The 23,176-nt window shown below is 46.7% G+C and overlaps 1 protein-coding gene and 1 long non-coding RNA gene across 5 annotated transcripts in view; one reads left to right on the top strand and one right to left on the bottom strand.

The window, feature by feature from the left end:
* LOC105477167 (FERM and PDZ domain containing 1) overlaps positions 1-23,176 on the bottom strand; it is a 144,649-nt gene that overhangs the window by 4,927 nt on the left and 116,546 nt on the right. For all 4 annotated transcript variants that reach the window (XM_011733543.3, XM_024791406.2, XM_011733541.3 and 1 more), the window contains exons 6-15: positions 22,064-22,171; positions 17,502-17,597; positions 12,088-12,213; positions 10,840-10,959; positions 9,506-9,642; positions 8,350-8,476; positions 8,114-8,209; positions 6,204-6,386; positions 4,724-4,871; positions 1,094-1,900 (exon numbers count right to left, since the gene is read on the bottom strand). In XM_011733543.3, coding sequence (XP_011731845.2) covers positions 1,094-1,900; positions 4,724-4,871; positions 6,204-6,386; positions 8,114-8,209; positions 8,350-8,476; positions 9,506-9,642; positions 10,840-10,959; positions 12,088-12,213; positions 17,502-17,597; positions 22,064-22,171 — 1,948 coding nt within the window. The remainder of the gene's footprint in view (positions 1-1,093; positions 1,901-4,723; positions 4,872-6,203; positions 6,387-8,113; positions 8,210-8,349; positions 8,477-9,505; positions 9,643-10,839; positions 10,960-12,087; positions 12,214-17,501; positions 17,598-22,063; positions 22,172-23,176) is intronic.
* LOC139358168 (uncharacterized) lies at positions 6,942-22,785 on the top strand. The gene is made up of 3 exons (XR_011612707.1): positions 6,942-7,011; positions 13,928-14,028; positions 22,703-22,785. It is a non-coding gene; the product is annotated as an uncharacterized lncRNA (long non-coding RNA).

Raw genomic sequence — 23,176 nt, 5'->3', positions numbered from 1 at the left:
GCTGCAAGAACATGTGACAGGGATGGGGAGACCCGCCCTGGGCTGGGAAGCCTGGGAAATGTTCTCTGAGGAAGTGAATTCCAACTGGAATCTGATAGATGGATGGCACCAGCAGCCACGATCAGGGGAGGGGTGTTTTGGGCAGAAAGAGCATGTGCAAAGGCTGGAGGAGGGAAAAAACAGGCACTTGTAGAAAGTGGCAAGGAGGGTTGTATGGCAGGAATGCAGGAGGAGGGAGAGACACAGGCAGAGGCCATGTCACAAAGGGCCTCAAAGGGCCTGACAGGGCTCCCAGAGGAGCTGGCCTTTCTCTCCAGAACAGTAGGAGAGCACAGGAGGGCAGGGAATAGAGGATCAGAGAGCAGCAGGAAAGCACCGAGACAGGAACAAGGGCTGCAGCTCTCCCAGCTCCTGGCAGGTCACCTTCAACATCCATGTGCTCTTTTCCAGTATGTTTCCTTCAGAATGCAGTGTGTGTGTGTGTGTGTGTGTGTGTGTGTGTGTGTGTGTGTGTGTGTGTGTGTGTGTCCTGCCCGGATCTCAGTTCTGCTTGGGAAGTCATCCTACACGGAAAGACCCTCCACACTCGCGGTGGAGGAATGTATGAGGAACCTGATTGAAACACAGCCACCAGATCCCCTACCTTCTGATGTCAGGGTCCCTTGGACCCCAGACGGCCTGTCTGTCTGGTTCTTCTTGCTTCACGGCCTCCTTTAATGCAGCCTCAGGATCAGTGATGACATAGCCACTTCGCTCTGCCCGGCACTCCTGCCAAGCCCTTTTCTTTTGTGTAAATTCTGTCCCTCCCACAAGGCCCAGCCCATTTGCCCCCTCTTCTGGGAGGCCTTCCCTGATTCCCACTGTTGGACGAATCCCTTCCATCTCTGCTTGCCACAGTTCTCTGAACTTCCCTTGCAGCCCTGCCACGATGCCTAAAATTTCGTCCACAGAATCTGTATCTACCTCCTCAGAAGTGGACAGGGACCCTGTTTCACTCATGTGTCTTCCTCTCAAGCTTGGCCCCGGGCCTTGGCCCCCAGGAGGCACTCAGGAGCTGCCTGCTGTGTCTGCAGACCTGCAAGGGAGGGCTCACCTGAGGGGGGGCCTGGGGGAGTGAGCTTATCAGCCGCATCATAGTATTCCTCATCTGAGCTGCCATCCTCAAAGGCCAGTGGTGGGTGCAGGGCCAGGGATTCCAGCATGGAACTAGGCTGGGCCTCAGTCCAGCCCTGCTGACCCCAGGCTGGTGGGGCTCCCCCTTGCCGGGAAGCTGTGCTGTCGGAACTGTCACTCAGGTAGCTGGCCGGGGAGACACTGGAGCACAGGCTATAGTAGTCGGCGCGGCTGCCTTCATACAGCCTGGGGTCCAGCCTGACTGTGCTCAGTTCTGGTGCCCAGCCAAATGTCTCCAAAGCGGCACTCTCGGAAAACTCTGTCTTCTGGCACTGGGGGTTGGCTCTCTGGGCCAGGTCCAGGAGACAGAGGAAGCCACTGGTTTCAATCCCGCTTCTCTCCTCCTGGCTGTCAGAGTCAATGCTCTCTGGGAGGCTTGGCGAGCCGAAGTGGAAGAAAGCGGACCTGATGGAGGAGCAGGTATCTAAGTCATCCTCTTCCAGAGCGTCCATGGATTCGCTCGAGCCGCTGGTCCTGTAGCCGCGGCTCTCAGTGTTGGCTGAGTCGGACGCCTCAGACTCGGCACTGTCTGTGGTGCTGCTGGCCCCGCAGGTGCTGGGGCCCCTCCTAGCCACCTCAGGTGTGGGGCTGTTCCCAGGAGGCTGCTCCTCTTTTATGAGTGATCTGCAGGGTGCCAGCTTCACCAGGCGCCTGTCAGAGAGAGGTTCGAGTACGCAGTCCACCTCAGAGGACTCCTCTGAGTCACTGCAGGCCCTGGATTCATAGCCTGCAACACAAGGTACACCAACAGTTACACAACAGAACTCTCCCGCCTGTGTGTCCTTCTAGCCCCCCCGACCCCCACACAAACCTGCCAGATGAGAAAACTGAGGGCCAGAGGGTGGCTGGCCTAAGACCGTGCTATACTGACCAACACGGGATCTGAGGGACTCCACCTTCCATGTTCTCCCCACAGTATCAGACCACCTGTCCCACATCTCTCTGAGCTAAAGGAGGCTGGATTAACTCCATCCCCACCTCCAAGAAGAACTGTCTGTTCATGGAAATGTGGTATTTACTTTGATTCCTCTTTGCAGGGGCAGCACTGCCCAGGTTTGCTAAGCCCCTCCCCAGACCTCAGTTCTGTCCTGTCTGGGCATCAAAGTCAGATGGGGAATCATATTTTTAAAATACAACAGATCCTTGGCCCTACCCCTGATGTACTGAGTCAAATCTCTCGAAGTGGGGCCTGAGAATCTATATTTTTAGCAATTTTATGGGGAGTATGAGGCTGCTAGGCTGGCACCATTCTAAAGCCTGGCCTTCTGGATCCATGGGTGCTACGGGCTTTATAGGACAGTGAAAACTTATCCAGCTGCAGGTTCTCAGGAAGGATTAATGGTAGGAGGGTGGGGAGCACTGAGCCAGGTTGCAATCTCTTTATTCCTGTAAGCCTCCAGAATGATCTTTCTCAAACTTCTCTCTGACCTCATCACACCCTGCTTACACCTTCTGATGGCTGCCCTGCCCATGGGGAAGAGCCTGACCGCCCCCACAACAGTTACAGACTCTCACAATATGGCCTTGTTACCCTTCTCACAGGATGGCCATGGCGCCTCATGCACAGTCTAGTCCTCCCTTCCCTCAAAGGATGGCCCTAAGGCCTCCTCTGCAGGCTCTTCCCCCTCTCCCGGGATGGCCTTGAACCCTCCTCCATAGTCTAGTCCCCCCGACAGGATGGTCTTGATGCCTCCCCTTCAGTCTAGTGTCTCCCTCACAGAACGGCCCTGAGGTCTCCTCTGCAGTCTAGCTGCCCTTCTCATGGTGGGGCTCCTATCTCTTTTCACCATCTCCCTTTTCCCCTCTGGCAATGTGGTCCAGCCCCTCCTCAGGCACCCAGTCCCCCACAGCAGCCTTCCCTGCCATGTTCCAGCCACCCATAGGGAGAGCTTCTTTCAGGTCATGGCCTTTTCCTCAGGTCATTCCTCCAGGGTCCCTCGGCCTTGAATGATCTGTCTTCCTTTCTGTGCCTGGTTAACTCCAGCATGTTCTTCAAGATCTACTTCTAATACCTCTTCCTCTAGAGGACTTTCTCTGACAGGCAGCAGCAGTCACCCCCCAGCCCCTCCACAACAGCCCTGTTCCCACTCTGTGTTGTCTCCCTGAGCAGACTCTGAGGAGTCACCCTTTGTTCATAAATACATTGTGTAACAACAAAGGTAACAGGCCGGTGTGGTGGCTCACGCCTGTAATCTCAGCACTTTGGGAGGCCGAGGTGGGCAGATCATTTGAGGTCAGGAGTTTGAGACCAGCCTGACCTGCATGGTGAAACCCCATCTCTAGTAACGTACAAAAATTAGCTGGGCGTGGTGGCATGTGCCTGTAATCTCAGCTACTCGGGAGGCTGAGGCAGGAGAATCACTTGAACCCAGGAGGCGGAGGCTGCAGTGAGCCAAGATTGCTCCGCTGCACTCCAGCCTGAGTGACAGAGCGAGACTGCCTCTTAAAAAATAAAAATAAAAATAAAAACGAAGGTAACAGATACTCCAAACTCATCACTTTCTGTTTTACTTACTGTATTAATACCTATTCTCTTGAGCTGATTTCTACTTTATCCATATAGAGGAAACACTGCAATGGTGTGCTACTGACCACCTCTTCCCATCTCCACATTCAGTGACATCATGTGGTGGTAGCCTGAAATTAGCCACGGTGAGAGTGTTGACACCATGGAATTGGGCAATTCCTTCAAATTGTTTTTTGTCCCCCTGCAGGGAGTTGTTAAACATTTATCAGCATAGCCCTGGGGACATGCTGCATCAATGATGCTGAAGCAAAAGCCTGGCAGAAACTGGGAGCTGGCCTGGGGGAAACTGTCTTACCTGCCTTGCAGAGATGTTCTTTTATACTTCAAGAGATTGCAAAAGAGTGCATAGGTATGGAAGAGAAGCCAGGTCATCTACTTCCTGAACAAATAAGTGACATCGCTTTTTGATGAGAAATAATGATAATCTATTTTTTTTTTTTTTTGAGAGATGGAGTTTTGCTCTTGTTGCCCAGGCTGGAGTGCAATGTCACGATCTCAGCTCACTGCAACCTCCACCTCCTGGGTTCAAGTGATTCTCTTGCCTCAGCCTCCCAAGTAGCTGGGATTACAGGCGTGTGCCACCATGCCCAGCTAATTTTGTGTTTTTAGTAGAGATGGGGTTTCACCATGTTGGCCAGACTGGTCCCAAACTCCTGGCCTCAGGTGATCCACCCGCCTCAGCTTCACAAAGTGCTGGGATTACAGGTGTGAGCCACGGCGCCTGGCTGAGAAATAATGATAAAATGCAGTGGATCTGAGACGATCTTAGGAAATACTGCAGGGAACTAGAGCTCTTCCACAGCATTCCTTGGTTTCAGGAAAATTTCAGATACAAAGAAAGCTTCTTTGTTTAGTATTTATGAAAGATCAATTGTTTACTAGGAAATAAACAGAGAAATAGCTCTCATCCACTGGAGCTGAAGCCTCGGCTCAATTCAATTCACCACCTCCCTTTAGGCTGCCCTTACCTACAAGGCCAGTGAAAGGGGCCTGTCCTTACTGGGGCAAGACTCAGCGCCTCACCTTCTTCTGTGGATACACGGTGCGCTTGTTGTTTGTTTCCAGGCCAGAGGAAAATGGAGGTAACTGGGTCAACCAACAGCCTGTAGTACCCAGCAATCAGGCAGGCTAGGTCTTTTGCACTGTTGGATTCCAGCAGCAAAGTCAGCATCTTGGAAAGCAAATAGAAATCTCATGTTTATCAAGGACCAAGGGACAGTCTGAAGACTGACAACAAAGCCATGTGGGACCAACGAGAGATTCCAAGTAAATCCGGCCATGGTCCACCGATAGATCTCCTGGTGCCCCATATCCTCACCTGCAAGGCTTTAAATGAGGATCTGCATGTACTCATACACGGACACCATTGCACATGCATGCACGCACGCACACACTCACACACACACACAGTGGGCCCTTCCCACCCAATCTGTACAGTGTCTTCTGGCTCCTCATCCTCTACCCCAGCGCCATATCCAAACTGCCCTATCCCACCCTGTTCATTCCTGCAAGAGGGACCTTGCAAGACTAAACTTAGAAAAGAAAAAGGAGCAAGAACATGTGGAGAATGAGGGAGAGGGTGATAAGAAGAATAAAGCACCACTCTGGAGTATGTTGGGATTAAATCAAAGGAGGGCAGAATAAAAGTAAGACCTTCGAGAGAGGCTCAAGAGGTACCCTGCACTAGTGACCTTTTTTTTTTTTTTAGACAGAGCTTCGCTCTTGTTGCCTAGGCTGGAGTGCAGTGGTGCAATCTTTTGCTCACTGCAACCTCTGCCTCCTGGGTTTAAGTGATTCTCCTGCCTCAGGCTCCCAAGTAGCTGGTATTACAAGCGTGAGCCACCACACCTGGCCCACTATTTACCCATTTTAATGCCCACCACTCAAAGCTTTTGGGCAGCAATCTGATCCCATGCATGTGATAAAATCCTCTAGTGGGCTGGGCGCGGTGGCTCACGCCTGTAATCCCAGCACTTTGGGAGGCCGAGGCAGGTGGATCACGAGGTCAGGAGATCAAGACCATCCTGGCTAACACAGTGAAACCCCGTCTCTACTAAAAAATGCAAAAAATTAGCCAGGCGTGGTGGTGGACGCCTGTAGTCCCAGCTAATTGGGAGGCTGAGGCAGGAGAATGATGTGAACCCAGGAGGCGGAGCTTGCAGTGTGCCGAGATGGCGCCACTGCACTCCAGTCTGAGCGACAAAGCGAGACTCTGTCTCAAAAAAAAAAAAAAATCCTCTGGTGTTCTCCATCTACGTCTCTAACCCCTACAGCAAAGCACATGGTCCATCTCAGTTTGTATAAAAAAACCTTTTAGGACTTCTTCAGGAAAATGTACCATTTACCACTTTCCCTTTGATAGAAGAGGACGGACAATTCGTCCTCTTAAGCAGATATTGGACATTAGACTTTATTATTATTTAAAATTCATATAAACTAGCCTGGCCCCCATTTGGCCCCAGATTCCAGCAGTTGAATTCAGAATCTCTCCCCGTTGTGTTACCTTGACGTCCTGAAGATACACTTTGACCACGCTCACTTTCTCAGACTCTTCTGTTAGCTCTACACGGCTAATGTTTGCAAACTCTGCCAATGTGGACATGATGTTGAGTTTGCTATTGATAATTTGGCTAATCCCATACTTGGCTCCAACTAGAAGGGCAATGTAGGATTCTCTATCCTGTAACTGCAGAGGGTGGAAGGGGAATTAGTTTCCATTCGCAAGCTAGTGGAAATACATTTCACATGTAAGCAATAATACCTCTCGCTGCAAACTCCTTGATTCCTGCTTTAGGTCCTAACCACCAATCCTCCAGACTATTGCCTGATGGAGCCCCATCAAGAGCTAAATCAAAGTGTAAATTTATCTCCCCAAACTCTTTCCAACACAGCCCTGAGCCACAGCCATAAACACATCTGTATTTTCACAGCTATGTACCTATCTTCCGGCTCTATGAACCCCTTCCCTGCCATCCTTTCCCATTTAAATCCTGATCCTTCTTTAAAAGCTTACATCAAAACCTACTGCCTATGGAAAGCATCTGCCTGATGTCAGCCTCCTTAAGCCAGAAATATCCCTTTCCTCTCTGTTGTTCCTGTGCCACTTCCTCTTACTTCTCTACTAGCACTGAACACTTATGACTTCTTATTTTAATTATTTGTATTAAGTCTCATTTTCCATGTTAAGTTTCTCAATAACAGAGTCTGTATTTATCTCTATTTGTAACCCGCAGTGCCCGGCAAGCACCCTGAACCGGTTCCATGTCGCTGGTTGCTTCTCCCACTACCAGTTCTTTCCTTAGACAAGAAAGGTAAAGCGAGATTGGGGACTGGAACTGGACAGCTGGGAGAGGGCAGAATTAGCCCTTGGAAAAATTGGGAAGTTTTTCTTGTACCTTCAAAACTGTCCTTTCTGTGATCTAGTCTCTTTTCCACCTTTTGGGTCTTCTACTTAAACAAAGAATCCATCTGTGTCTCCCCTTCCCCTAACTATCTGATGCTCTTCCTTTCTTTCAAAACACTGATTCTCTTCTTCCATCTACGTTGTTAGGTTAGCAATCTGATTACATTGGCCCATCACTGTAAATGACTGAGACGCACACCAAATCTTTTGAAAGGACTTTGGTTAATATTTTTTTTAAACGCCACTCTAATTGGTAAGTTGGTTTTGTGCGGCAGGGTCCTGGGGCTGACAGTGCTGGAGGAAAGCTCTCTGAAACCACACTCCCGAGACACTGACTGCCGAGAAGCACATGCTCTAGGCCTAGGCTGAGAAAAGCAGCAGCAGGAGAATGGGAAGAGAGCCCAGGGCTTTTCTGCTTCTCTTCTTCCTTCTCAGGCCCACCCCTCATTCCTCCCTTCTTCTGAACAATCACTGACTCAGCTTGGCAGTCAAACACTCTTATTTTTCTTTCATGATTTCCAGTTTTCCTCTTCACCTTCGTATACCCAAAGCTCCAGCGTGAACTGCTTACCATCCCCTTCTGACCCAGAAGGCCTTTTCCTCTCTACTGAAGTCTGGCCAAATTCAGCCTTCCTCTTGCCTCTTTCCTTAACCCCTTCTCCTTCCTATACTCTACTGAAGCAAGTAGTGCTACCTTCTGTCTCCAAACTCCACAGCAATAGGCCGGAACCTGTCTCATGGCTTTGCTTCATTTTGTTGGGTAGCTTGTTTCATCCTTCAAGGATGGAAATCACCTCTTATTCAGCCCTGCTTCCCCTAGCATCTATCACAGGGGTAGCACCAAGCAAGGGCGTGATAAATATTTTCCAGTGGTATACTATTTAGTTTCCCAAACAAATTCTAGTACATGACAGAGTCCTCAGGAATTTTAGGCTAAAATATACATTGGTTTTCAGAGGATCTCTAAGGTCCCTTATGTGAGTAGCATTTCACAGTTCTTTAATACATACCATTAAAGTAGCATTAAAGATTCTTCCACCATATGTCTTGAGTTCTCCGAGGATCTGTAGATAATTTAAACGTAGCTGGGCAGCAGAAATAAGTTGCTTAAATAGAAAACAAAAACGAAAACAAAAACTTGAAGTCAGAGTTATTCATTGGTCTAAAATCCAGGCGATGTTGGAAATGCTTTCCCTAAGGTTTCACAGCAGACTGCTGGGTGGGTCGGCAGAGGCACCTTCATTACCTTCTGTCGGGGTTCCAGCAAATTTTGGTTCCTCTTCATGTGGAAGCTAATGGCTTTCTTGATGTCTTTGCCTTTCATGTTTCGGAGTAAAGTTGGAGATATAAAGTTCTCTATTCCCCAGTCTTTCCTGCCATGAGACATTGGAGACAAGGAGGCCCATTTCTACAGGGTACTTGGCTCTAATGAAGAGCATAATTACATTTGATTCAGTACTTAGTATTCCCATAATACAGCAATTATGAGCCACTTTCTCCTCCTCTCTTTTTCTCTCTCACACACACATACACACACTCTCCACAAAAATCCCTACAGGCACTCAGGAATTAAACCCCACTGATCATTCTGGGAGCTCATCACTCTTGGCATGGTGTGACATTCTATCAATCAGAGCAGGGGTTCTGAATCTTTTTCACTACAAAATACGTGGCAAATAATGACAGCATATGTACAAGACACTCTCATGGGGCAACGCATAGCTCCTGTGAATCCCTCAGGCCAAGCTTCAGCATGGTGCCAGCCTAGCAGCCTCAGAATCCCCCAGAAACTTGCTAAAACTACCGAAGCTCAGGCCCTGCTGCTAGAGATTGGACTCAGTACATCAGGGACAGGGCCAAGGATCTGCTGTATTTTTAAAAATATGATTCCCCATCTGATTCTGATGCTCAGGCAGGACAGAGCTGAGATCTGGGGAGGGGCTTAGCAAACCTGAGTGATGCTGTCCAGAACAATTCTAAGCTAGGAATCAGAAGGTGCTGAAATTGTAGGACTTGAAACTGCCCTAGTGGAGACATAATGCAATAGGAACTGGTTCATATCCATGGGAAAAATTAATTTCAAGGCATTCCCACCCCTAGAAGAGCTTAACACTGATGCTGGCAACTGATTTCCCAAAACATCTTCCCGGGAACTGGGAATTTACAAGGGGATCCTGTGTCGTTCCATCTGGAGTTGGCTTCTGTCCCAGAGAGAGCAGCCAGGTTCAGACATCTGGGGGAGCCAGGTCGGATTAGAAAGGGTGCAGAGGGAAATGGATGAAAAGACAACAGACAGATACATGGGTAGGTGGGTGACTATCAGCTTTCTGTGGCATCTGGCCCTCCTGGCCAGGGGCCAGCAAGTTATAAATGCAATGCAGCTGCCATCCCCTGCCACTCACTCTATATACTTTAAAGAGATCTTCTGTGGCTGGGCACAGGCGTAGATCCGCTCCTGGATGTGCAGAGCCGCGAGTCGGAGTGCAGAGCTACATTTCATTTCTACAGCAAAGCGCTCCTGGAGCACATCACTGCAGCTCTAGAAGAGATTAAATAGAGCAGATGGGAAACAAAAGCAGACGTATTGTGTACCCTCGTTTTCTCAGGTGAAAGGCAGCAGGACCAGGAGCTCCGCTTTGAGAGCTGGCTCTCACAGTTCTTTGCTGTGTGACCTTGGTTAAGTTGCCAAGACTCTCTGAGCATTTGATGTCTGGTAAATGAGGATAGTAAAATCTACCTTACGTGGTTTCTGTGAGACTTAAATTAGATAACGTATATGAAAGCAGGTACAAGGCACACAGTGTTATACAAATACAAAATATTGATGGCATTGTTATTGCTATTATTATTATTATTTTCTGCCACCATTTCTGTAAGACTTGGGGCAGTCCAATCCACCTAGTCTGAGTTATCTCATCTGTAAAATACTGATATCTGCCAAATGATTCTTTTTCTTTTTTCTTTTTTGGAGACAGAATCTCGCTCTGTCACCCAGGCTGGAGTGCAATGGCATGATCTTGGCTCACTGCAACCACCACCTCCCAGGTTCAAGTGATTCTCCCACCGCAGCCTCTCAAGCACCTGGAACTATAGGTGTGCGCCACCATGCCTGGCTAATTTTTTGTATTATCAGTAGAGATGGGGTTTCACTGTTTGGTGAGGCTGTTCTCAAACTCCTGACCTCAAGTGGTCCACCTGCCTTGGCCTCCTAAAGTGCTGACATTACAGGCATGAGCCACCGCACCTGGCTCCAAATGATTATTTTTCATCAGAATAAAAATGACATAATAACTCTCATCTAAGGAGGTAGAATAGGAGGAGCACCAGGCCCCAGATCAAGAACTAGGTTTTGGCTCTGCCACTAAGTGGGTGACCCAGACAAATCACATGACCTTCCCAAGACTCAGTGTCATCATTCTAAAATGAGGTTTTGAAGCACTAAGGCCCCTTTTAGCAATAAAAACTGTAATTCTAAAGATCCTAAAATGGTATTACAAAATGTATCATCTACATTGGGGACTGAGCCTGAATTTCATTCTGATATTACACATCTGCTAAAACAGCAACTTAGTGACGGAAAAGGCAATTCTGAGCGATGATCAGGCCCATTCTCCTTCAGATGAAGATAATCCCTACCAGGGAGTTGTTTAATGGCCTCGAGCTCACGTTCAAAATCACCCAGTGCGCCATCTCTGAGAACAACCACTGTTATTTTAGGAAGCACAGACCCAGTCACCTGCAGATAGAGGTATTCAAAGGCCACGGGGTCTTCTTTCAGGAGGTCCAGGGGGTCCTTGGGAACAAAACAGACCCTGAAGAGGCAGCGGTAGTCATGTGACTCCTCCCTTTCTACCACCTGCGATGGGTAAGGGAGAGATTATTAATCTCCTAACTGCCTTTGTCCTTGCAGTCATTCCACAAAACTACTCTATAAAACACAGACAGTGAAAGACAGTCCCCAGAGATTTCAATTCTAGTGCTTCCCAAGACAGCCATAGACTTTTGCTCCTAATTTGACTTTCTTTTTCATGGGTACAAAAGGTAAAAGGTTCAAAAGGGCAGCATTTCCCACTCACCCATCTTCCAGTTTCCTTTTCCAGAGGAAACTCCTGCTTTCAGTTTCTTGTGTGCCTCTTCCAGAGACAGTTTATGTATATTTGTACTTCAGTATAAGTCTATTCTTTTATCTTCCACAAATAATAATATAGTATATATACCATTCTACGACTTACCTTATTTCACTTAAACTGTCTTAGGAATTTAATTTGATTTTCTTTCCCAATGCAAATGGAATAGAAGTAATTAAAAAGTCTACAAGCAGTAAACTTTCTAATCGGTGAGTGCATTGGGTAAGAATTCATCTGCAAAGAGGAATGTTCAGGGTGGCTTTTATGAGGTTATGTCTTACTCATTTCCAACTGTTAAAATCCTCCTCATCTTTGTAACAGACTCAGAAAGATTTGTTGAACTAACCTGTGTTTAGCTTTAAAAAGTTGGTACAACATATTGTTGAATGGTTGGGAGATTGAGTGGTATAGACTGTTTGGCTATGTTTACTCTATTTTGCCATCAGGAACCATATCAGGGGGTAAGTCCCACAAGAAGGGCTTAGACACAGCCACAAATGCTTCCCTAATGGCTCAAAGGCAGCAAGTGCAAGGGAAGATCATCAGAGCTAGAAGCAAAAGATCAGGGTTCTATCAGCTATGTTACCTTGAGAAAATCACCTTACCTCTCTAAGCCTTTGTCTCCACATCTGCAAAATGGAGAGGACCTTAAATCTGTGTCCTGCCTACCTCATACTAGCAGATGAAAATCAGGCTTGTCCCATAACCCCCAGGCTGAGTGAGCTCTGTGCCTTCTGGGGCAAGAGAAAGTGCATCAAACCTGCAGATGTGCTGAGCCCTGTCCCCAGAGGTTCTGGTTGAGGCGTGCAGCCAGCCCAGCCCATGCCTCCCAGGAACAGGCGGTCAGTCCTCCCTACCTGCTGGATGAGCTCCTCTTCGTGTAGCAGGTGCAGCCGGGAGATGCTGTACTGCTCTTCCAGGGCCAGTGCAAAGTACTCGATACTTCGGATGGACAGCTTCTCCTTCACAGTGAGGATGATGTCCTAGCAGGCACAGAGAGGTGGAGGGGTTACTCAGGGAACAGGGAGGACTTCCCTAGCCTTCCTGCCATTCCTTAGTGCAGCTAGGGAGAGAAAAGCCTGCACTGACAGGCCCAATGCTGACTTAGGCAGGGCTCTGGTCCCCCTCATCAGGCCCCTTACAGCCCTGCAGCCACAGCTCCCCTCTCCTCAAGCTCCATCACCATCCATACAGCCACCCTGTCTTGCTTTACTTGGAAGGCTGAGTCTATCCAGTGGAGGCTTCTGCCTCTCTCCTATGTCTCTAGACTTATTCTCCCTCTGGAGTTCCCAGTCTCTCTTTTTATTTTTTTATTTTTTTGAGAGAGTCTTCAGGCTGTCACCCAAGCTGGAGTGCAGAGGCATGATCTTGGCTCACTACAACCCTTGCCTCCTGGGTTCAAGCAATTCGCCTGCTTCAGCCTCTCGAGTAGCTGGGATTACAGGCACATGCCACCATAACCGGCTCATTTTTGTATTTGTATTTTTAATAGAGACAGGGTTTTGGCATGTTGGCCAGGCTGGTCTTGAACTCCTGACCTCAAGTGATCTGCCTGCCTCAGCCTCCAAAAGAGCTGGAATTACAGGCGTGCACCACCACACCCAACTAATTTTTTTGTATTTTTAGTAGAGACAGGGTTTTGCCACATTGGCCAGGCTCCCAGTCTGTATCTTTGACTGCTTACTAGACAAAATCCCACCACACACTCACTATGCAACTGAGGGAAACAACTTTTTTTTTTTTTTGAGACGGAATCTCACTCTGTTGCCCAGGCTGGCATGCAATGGTGCAATCTCGGCTCACTGCAACTGCCACCTCCTGGGTTCAAGCGATTCTCGTGCCTCAACCACCCAAGTAGCTGGGATTACAGGCGTGTGCCACCGTGCCCAGCTAATTTTTTGTATTTTTTGTAGAGATGCAGTTTCACCATGTTGACCAGACTGGTCTCAAACTCCCGACCTCAGGTGATCTGCCAGTCTCAGCCTCCCAAAGTGCTGGGATTACAGGCATGAGCCACCACATTCGGCCACAACTGAGGGACACTTCTGAACCTCAGTCGCTTCCTCTCCAAATAGAGGACAATAATGCCTACTTCCGACTTCCGAGAGTGGCTGACAGGACGGAATGGTCGTGAATGCTGCGCTGAGGCATTCTGGTTGCCACGCCACTCTTCTTGCTCACTAGAGAAGCCCTCTGTGACCACAAGGTCTTTGCTGCCTCGAAGCATTCACACACGCTGTTCCCTCTGCCCAGTACACTTTCCCCATTACTCCTTCCAGGTCTGTTTCTTTCTCTTCCTTCGAGTTTCAGCTCAAATGTCGCCTCTTAGAGAGGCCTTCTCTGGCCAGCATACATAAATGTAATCATCCCTATTATTCTCTGTCCCAGTGTCCTGTTTATTTCCCTCACCATTATTTAATATTATTTTCTTCAATTAACAGCCATTGTAAAGTTAAGTGAATGGGTTCTAGACCTCCACTCCCAATTCCTAGCTGTAATTGCTTCTTCTCTCTATGCCTCAGTGTTTTCACCTGTAGAATGGGAATAATATTAACACCTATCTCATAGGGTTGTTGTGTACATTGAATTGATTTCCCCTTAGAAGGCACTTAGAACAGCACCTAGCAGATGATATGTATTCAACGCATGCCAACTGCTAATCTCTGTTTTCTTGCTTATTGTCTTTCACTTCACTAGATGGTAAACTCTCTGAGGATGTGGGCCTTGCCTGTGCTGTGCTCCATTATGCAGTATATCCCATGCTTGGCACATAGTAGATGCACACAAACTTTCACTTGGTGAGTAAACAACAATCACAAATGTCCTGCCAGAACCTCAAATGTAGTAAGTCTCACACCATGAGGTGCTACTCCCTCCTCATGACTCCTGATTCGGAACCCTCTCTCCACTCGTTCCTCACCCCCATAACTACCCAGTGACTAGTCTCAAAGGGTCCATTTGCTTCTGCAGCTCCACACCATTAATTCAGTGCTGCCTGTGTGCCTGGCATTGTGCTGGCTCCAGTGGAAAGCCTGTCTCTTGACTCTGTCCCTTCTCCATTCTCCCATGTCTACCTCGGCTTGCGCTCATGCATTTCTCCTGGCTTTGTACAGGGATGTCCTGTGAACCCTCCTGCCACCCATCTGTTCTCCACCTTGCATGTAGAGCAAACGTTGGTAAATGTAACCTGTGGAGCAAATCCAGCCCACTGCCTGTTTTTGTAATTAAGGTCTTATGGGAATATAGCCATGCGCATTTGCTACAATGGCAGAGTTGAATAACTATGACAGAGACCCTGTGGCTTGCAAAACCTAAAATATTCACTATCTGGCCCTTTACAGAAGGTTTGCAGACTCTTGATCTAGAGGAATTTGTCTAAGCCTTGTACTGGGCATGCTCTCCCTTGCTCAAGAACATTCAGTGGCTCTTGATGGCTCACTGGCCAAAATCCAAACTCCTTAGTTTAATATCCAAGACTCTCAAGGTATCAGTTGTCAACCCACTTCTCCCACTTTATCTTCGGCTGCTTATCCCAATGCGCTCTGCCCACAGGAGCCACGCACTTGTCAAACCTGCCCATTTCTGGATCTTTGTTGGTGCTGTTCCTCATGCCTGGATGTTGCCTTCACACATCACTCCTGGCCCACTCCAGTCAAAAGCCAATCTATCTCTCTACATCTGCCATGCAGGCTACCACTCCATTCCCCCAGAGGCCTTTACTTGCCACCCAGCTGGAAGCTTGCTTTCCCCTGAGCCTGCACCACATGGCTTCTGTCCTGCTTTCACGGTCTTAAGCACACTGTACCTCATTTCACTGGGATTTGTCCCCAAGTCTCATCTCCTCACCCTACCCCCACCCCAAGACTTCAGGCTTCCTAAGAGTATAACCCTGGGTAATTTATTTATTTATTTGTTTATTTTATTTATTTTTTTGAGATGCAGTTTCGCTCTCATCGCCCAGGCTGGAGTGCAGCAGCACAGGTTCAAGCAATTCTCCTGCCTCAGCCTCCCAAGTAGCTGGGACTACAGGTTTGCACCCACCACGCCTGGCTAGTTTTTGTATTATCGGTAGAGATGGGGTTTCACCATGTTGGCCAGGATGGTCTCAAACTCCTGACCTCAGGTGATCTGCCCACCTTGGCTTCCCAAAGTGCTGGGATTACGGGCATGAGCCACTGCACCTGGCCCCTGGGTAATCTGTTGCCAAGTTGTTGGTGATACAGAAATGCCTGGCACATAAAAAGTGTTAATAAGTTTTTACTGAGTCAAATGACATATTCTTTTTCTTGAATTAGAGAAAAAGGATTTTCTAATACAAGAACTTTTCTTCCCTTAGTAAGGGAAAGGGGAAGATAAGTCACTGATGAGCTGACAGTAATTTTTCCTTTTTTCACTCATAAGATTTATTTTTATCCACCTCTCTCTGTGTGGATAAAGGCTTTGCTTTAAAAAATTTGGCTACTACAGATAAATAAGATTAACCAGTATTATACTGGCTAAGTCCTTGTTCATTTCCCCAACTCTCTATCATCTTAAGTTTAATTCCCCTGTAACGTGAGCCTTTATTGTAAATTACCTCAAAGTCCTTTTGGCCACCAAAGGGGGACTTGCTTTAAAAAAATCAACCCTTCTATTCCAATCCACTTTGATCAAAGATGATGAAAGTAGAACTCTTGTCTAATCCATTTGCAGAGCTTCCCTTTTCTGCAGAATGGCAGAGTGACAAGATCCAGCACAGGGTTCAAAAACAGAACAAGTTTGAAGCCAGTTATGAGCTAGCTGACCTTGACAATTTTTGGACCTCTTGGGCCTGTTTTCTCACCTGCAAAGTGGGGATAACACTAGTTACTTCACAAGGTTGCTAGGGCATTAAATGAGAGCGTGCACAAGAAAGTGCCCAGGAAGAGTGCCTGGCATGTAGTAAACACTTAAAATCTATTCCTCCCTTGCCTTCCTCCTCTGGACTTGGAGTTCCCCAGGTTCAGAAAGCCCTTCTCCAGCTTCTTCTAAGTCACATTTAGGAAGAAATAGAACAGAGCATTTGGAGCAGCTGTAAGAATTGCCAAATGAAGGTGCCAGAGAGAAACACTAGATGTGTGCATGCAGGTGTATGTACATTGTACATATGTGTGCATGCATATGCGTGTGTGAATGTACTGTGCAGATGTATGTGTGTGCATGTGTCTTGGCTACTGTTTGTCACCTATAGATGCATGGGCCCTCCTGAACCTGCTCTCCCGCTTGTACCAGAAGAGCTGGGCTCAGTGTTTCCTCTTACATGGTTTTTAATGTTTGAACAACTTTGCTTCTTCACTGCAGCCTCACTCTAACACTATTTTCTCCCTTGTTTAAGAACTGTTAGCACCATACATTATTATCTATGGATAAAACTCAAGCTCTGTTGTTGCCTGGCATTTGAGGCCCTCCACAGCCACTCCTTCCACAAGAAAACAGCCTGTGCCCCAGTCCTGCTGAGTGGTTTGCTATCTCCTGGGCAATTCCCATTTTTCTGGCTGTGTTAGTTCACGTGACTCTCTGATTGACACGTACCCTACCCTCAACTGCCCTGTCCCTACCAGCCCTTGTTGAAATCTCAGTTGTCCTCCAAAGCTCAGCACAGGTCCAGCTTCTTTTCCAAGCCTTGTCTGATGTCCGGACAGGCTGGAACAGATGGTACTCTTCCCCTTGCACGTGGCCTTTATTTCATCCTGCCTTGGACAACTGAGCATTCCCTGAATGTCCACCCTCCCTCAACTAGACTGCAAGCTCCTGAAGACAGAGACCACCTTTGACTAAGCTCAGCAACCCCTCTCAGACCATCTCATATGGGGAAACTTGTGAAGTATAAGTTCAATTGATTTTAACAAAGAACAGAATAGGTAGCGCCTGGGCCTTTCCTGACATCTCACCTGGGTTTTTGGCTGCTCTAGTGTTTGGGGTAGCAGGTAGAGTCACAGACAAATGGCAGGGAAGTCTGGGGGTTATGGGTGAAGGCTTAGGAGTTCTAATCTGACCTTTGGGCAAGTCACTTCATCTCTGTAAGTCCTGATTCCCACCCCCTAACCCCCACTCAGTTAAGATGGTGGTAAAAATACCATCTTTCTGGGTGGTTGTGCAACTAAATGACATAACATGGTACTTGGCTTATTATTACAGGGTCTCAGACCATGGTGTTTGTGAGATCACCAAGACAGATGCGGGGCAAGATGCCTGAGGGTCCTAGCAGCCAGACATTCTCTTGGGAAAAGAAGTTCAAGTTTATTCTTAATACCTTCACGGTTGTGTTTGCCTCAAACTTGAAAGCTTTGGTCTGTCCATTCTCCAAGTATAGCTTGAGCACGTTGGGCATGCACAGCAGAGAATTACCCTGGAAAACACAAGAGAATTGTTGTATCCCTGTCTTTTTTTATTCCTTGTGGAGACAGGGTCTGATCTGTCACCCAGGCTGGAGTGCAGTGGTGTGATCTTGGCTCACTCCAACTTCCACCTCCCGGGTTCAAGCAAATCTCCTGTCTCAGCCTCCCGAGTAGCTGAGACTACAGGTGCACACCACCATGCCCAGCTAATTTTTTTTTTGTTTGTTTGTTTTGTTTTTTAGTAGAGATGGGATTTCACCATGTTGGCCAGGCTGGTCTTGAACTCCTGACCTCAGGTGATCCACCTGCCTCAGCCTCCCAAAGTGCTGGGATTACAGGCCTAAGCCACTGTGCCAGCCTAATTTTTGTATTTTTAGTAGAGACAGGGTTTCTCCATGTTGGCCAGCTGGTCTTGAACTCCTGGCCTCAAGTGATCTGCCTGACTTGGCCTTCCGAAACACTGGGATTACAGGCTTGAGCCACCGTGCCTGGCCTGTTGTATCCCAGTCACAGCTTTCCTGCCCCTGGGTATGACAAATCCTTGACTGTCTGGACCTGCCTGGTTTCGAGAGTAGGATCCTCCCTAACCTCCTCACCATGTCAGAGGTTCCTTCTTGGCACTTGGGAATTTCTCCAATGCACAGGCATGCTTTGTCAAGGGATACCCATGAGGACTGTTAGATATGACAAATGGTGGAGAAGAGTGAGCCCTTCCACGAGCGTACTGATAGCACTGTGCGAGCCTGTGCAATGTCTCATGACCATCAGTTCGCATTTTACTGCTGGCTGTACCCTTATGGGATCCAAATTGGCAAGCCAGATGACCAACATGTACACTGTTCAACATGGGCCTTTCAGAGATTCTTAGACTCTACTTTATAGGATTGGGGTGGGAGGGGGAGGGTAGGAAAGCCTCTCCTACCCTCATTTTATTGCTGCATTCCCTGTAATGAAATATCACCAAAGGGCGGAGGGATGCTCTCCACTACAGTCACCCCAATTATCACCCTTGATGCATGAGGTCCCCTAAGGGGCTCTGCCACTCTCGTAGGGCTGTTTGGGGAAAAGGCACAGGACTGGTCTGTGTATGGTGGCCCCATGCCAGGTAGAACTCCTGGGATGGAGCAGGAGAGGGTTTTGGAGAATCTCCCAGTTCTCCTAAAAAGTGAATTCGGAGTGTTTGGTTGCAAATACAAAGGGCCCTTGGGGCTGGTGTCCTCCAGAAGCACAGAGAGATTTTAGAGTTCCCAAGATCTGAGCTAGAATTGCCCCCCTGTACTCATCTCTATAAAGAGTTTGGGTATAAAGCCCACATATGGTGAAACTTCATCTCTACTAAAAATACAAAAATTAGCTGGACGTGGTGGCAGGCGCCCGTAGTCCCAGCTACTCTGGAGGCTGAGGCAGAAGAATTGCTTGAACCCAGAAGGCGGAGGTTGCAGTGAGCCAAGATCACACCACTGCACTCCAGCCTGAGCGACAAGAGCAAAACTCCATCTTAAACAAACAAACAAACAAATAAACTGCCAGTTTTTTCAGATGAGACTATTGAATCTTCTAAATATAAAGGTGCTTATATCTTCTAAGCAAGATTCACAGTCATCACTTTTTTTTTTTTTTGGTGACAGAGTCTCACCCTGTTGCCCAGGCTGGAGTACAGTGGCACCATCTCGGTTCACCGCAACCTCTGTCTCCCAGGTCTATAACTTTTTAAAAAAAAAAAAAAACACAGTATTTTTACGGAAGAAAAAGGAAGATGTTCATATTCCAGTGCCATTTCACACTACATCAGGATGAGGGATTTCAGACCGCTTACTCTGCTGCCATCTTACTTCTCTGGCTTGGAGTTTTTAGAAATCTGAATTTTGGGGTGTCCCAGGTGGGAAATTTTTTCCTTAGTACTTTCTTTGTGATTTAAAAGGTTTACAAAGAATGTATTCATAGCAACATTACATAACTACCACCACTTACTTTTCCCTAAGACGTCTTCCAATTTTTATCTATATCTGTAAATAGTTTTTAGAGATCTGCAATAATTTAATATGCATGATTCTATGTTCATTTTCTACCCAATGTGCATTTCATATACAATTTTTAGGTAGGTTTAATGTTCATAATTGTAATGCCTTTATAATATTCTATTGAGTTGAAATATCAGAACTGATTTCACAATTCCTCTGCCCTAGACAACTGAGCATGTTTTTCCATTTTGGGAGCTATTTAAAATGTTGATACTACAGATATCTTTAAATATATGGATTTTCACATTTAAATTATTGTATAGACTAATAGGAATGCAATCTCTGGGTCACTTTTTATGGCAGTCATTAAATTTTGTTTTTCCACTCAAAAACGTTTAAGCCAATTTATGAAGCCATCAGTAGTGCATGACTGTAATTACTTTCTCAGCACTGGGGCTTACATTTTTTCTCTGTGCTCGTTTGCTAAGTATAAAGTTTTACTTTTTAACATTTTTCCTTTGTATTTGTTTAACTGTGAGCAAGTCAAACACATTTCAAATGTTGGTTTACTATCTCAGATCCTTCTTAACACAGTGATTGTGTATCTAAGGCAGTCTTATCATGTTCCAAGGGGAAAAGTTTAACAGCCAGTTTTATCATCTTTTAAACACTTGAAAGGATGAATAGACAGGTTACAGGGATGAACTCTTACTTGTTTTGCTACCTCTGCCTTGTGCGGCTGATGCAGAGACTCCCAAAGATTCCCTGAGGTGCCCCAACCTTCCAAGTCTTCCCAGAGACAACTTTTTAGAACGCTGTTCCTTTAAACTCCCCAACCCCACCAAAACTCTGAGCCAGTTTTGTAGCCAGTTCAGGTGAAAGTTGTCCTTATCTGGTCCCCTCAGCATAGACAGCAGTGAATGGGAGGTCATGGCCATTTTAACAAATCAACCAGGTGACCCTGTCCACACCTGTAGTGCCTTTATTCTCTGCCTGTCCTGCTAACTGGTTCTCACCCTTACTACTCATCACTGTGCATGACTCTTGAGATGAAGAGTCATGTGTTGAATTGAAACTTAATTTTTTTTTTTTTTTTTTTTGAGATGGAGTCTGGCTGTGTCACCCAGGCTGGAGTGCAGTGGCGCGATCTCAGCTCACTGCAAGCTCTGCCTCCCAGGTTCACGCCATTCTCCTGCCTCAGCCTCCCGAGTAGCTGGGACTACAGGCACCTGCCACCACACCCGGCTAATTTTTTTGTATTTTTTAGTAAAGACAGGGTTTCACCATGTTAGCCAGGATGGTCTTGATCTTTTGACCTCGTGATCCGCCTGCTTCGGCCTCCCAAAGTGCTGGGATTACAGGCGTGAGCCACCATGCCTGGCAGAATCTAAACTTAATTTTCTAAAGAGACTCAATCCAATTTCACAAACATGACTCAAATATTGCCAACTGACAGGTGATTTCTGAGTCATGCATTAGGCCTCCCACTGGCCCCTTCCTGAACAAGTCTACCTTTCTCACTCAAGTCTATCTGAAGGTATGCCCTATTAAGTAGCAGGGCAGGTAGAAAATAAGTGCTCTGTAGATGTGGACCAGGTCGCCTGGATCCTTTGTTAAAATGGTCATAGCCCCCACCCCCTCTAACTCCCCCGGCCTTTGCTGGTCTCTATGGTGAGAAGACAAGATAAGGACAAGTTTTGACTTTAAAGTTTCAAAGTCTAATATTAAGAAATTCAGAATGGCAATAGTTATAGACTACTGGGGGGAAAATGTACAAATTATGAATAAATGCGCCTTTTATCCAGCACTCCACATTAAAATCAAACTCTAGCCAACATTTTCCCTTTACAAATTTGTCTTCTGAACCCCCAATCCTGGGTCTCTCCATATCAAAAAGGACTAGACAGCACGTCACAGTGAAAAACCAAAGAATCAAAGTCACATGGACCTGGGCTCCTGCATTTTCCTGCCATGTGATCTTAGAGTTAAGTCTCTTAATCTCTCTAGGCCTCTGCTTCCTCTTTTGTTAAAACATCTCCCTTGCAGGGTATTGTGATGACTAAGGACTGTGTACACATAAAGTTTAGGTCACATAATAGAGGTTCAACAGATGATGGGCTCTTAAAAATAAAAAGCAATCCCATCACCACTGGCACGATTATCAATAGATCACCTTCAGAGGGGATAATACATTTGAAGATGCACAATGAGAAATTAACTATTGGAATCTGTTGAAATTTCTTTGGCAGAAGAATGGAGTCACAGAACAATAGAGGGCCAAACCCAGTGCTCTTCTTCCCAGTCCCCACCCATGGCCCAGAGCTCCCACCAGCTCTCCCAGTCCAAGGTCTGCAGGCGTCTGACTGGGAAGGTGCACAAAGCCTCTTGCAAATGCACTGCACTTCCTCTGCATCATCTCTGTGCTGTGGAATTCCAGAGGTTCAGGGAGTTATGTGCCAGAAGGCAGCTTGCCAGCTTCATAAGGAGTAATTTCAATCACTTGACTAGTGACACACCTGGCTGTGTCCACTGATGAGCACTTCTTCAGCAAAGTGCACCTTCACAGGGTTGGTCTTCAGCCTGGCTCTCTTCTCCTCGGTCAGGAAGGACGATTTAGGGACTCCCTGAAAAACATTAACATGATACATTTTGGAACAGTGCTTTCATAAAAGCCAGGTATATCTATCTTCTCATTTCTTAAAAACAGAAACTTTGATAGCTGTTGCAGATTCAATTTAAACCCACAGGAAAGGAGGATATCCCATTATAGGTATTTTCATAAAATCTAGGGATCCCAAGCCAGATAATGTTCTCATGTATCTGAGAATAGTTGGACATTCAGCATGGTAGCAAAATAGCTGTGATATGATGAAGACAAAGAGTTCTGGCCTGTGAACGGGACGATCTCAATTCCTACTCATGTTTTACTGCTTAATAGTTGTGAGAACTATCTCAAACTCAAATTCTTATGAAAGAAAACCAGGTAGGTGTGTAAAGCACAACAAAATAACTCTGTGTGACTTTGGTCCAGTCCTTGCCCCTCTCTGGCCTTCAGAGTCTTCCCATCTGTATAATATAGGAGTTAGTTGGGGTTCCCTGAAACTCTGACCCTTATGACTTACCCTTGGCCCCATTTTGCTCTTATCTTTTGTCAGGTACCCTCTTTTCCCAAAGAAGTGAAGGGAGTCATCACAGGGTATGAGTATATGGTGAAATGTTTGGACTAGAATGTATCAGGCCAAATTGTGACACTTGCTGAATAGCATCTTACATGATCTTCTAGACCAACAGGCTGTGACCTTCCTGGATGAAATCCTGATACACTATTTTCCAGCCTAACATCCTATGTTCCCTTGGTGTGGACAGTCCTTTAGGCCAGCCTCTAGAATGTTTCCATGTGTAAGAGTACGAAGATGAAACTCTGGGCCACATTCTGTGAAGACGGGAGAAGAGATAAACAACAATCAGGGAAACTCTTAGAAACAATGTTCGTAGACTCAAATACCAACACACCAAATCCATGAAGTACATGAAGTGAACAAGTAGCCCTGAAATTTTAATGCAAAAAGGTAAATGTGATTCTCACGGATAATGGCAGGACAGGATTCATGACTATGACTCAACATCTC

The sequence above is a fragment of the Macaca nemestrina genome, chromosome 14 (assembly GCF_043159975.1).
Source record: "Macaca nemestrina isolate mMacNem1 chromosome 14, mMacNem.hap1, whole genome shotgun sequence".
NCBI classification, from domain to species: domain Eukaryota; kingdom Metazoa; phylum Chordata; class Mammalia; order Primates; family Cercopithecidae; genus Macaca; species Macaca nemestrina.
Note: the sequence above shows the minus strand (reverse complement) of the source record. Positions and strands in the feature narration are given on the sequence as shown.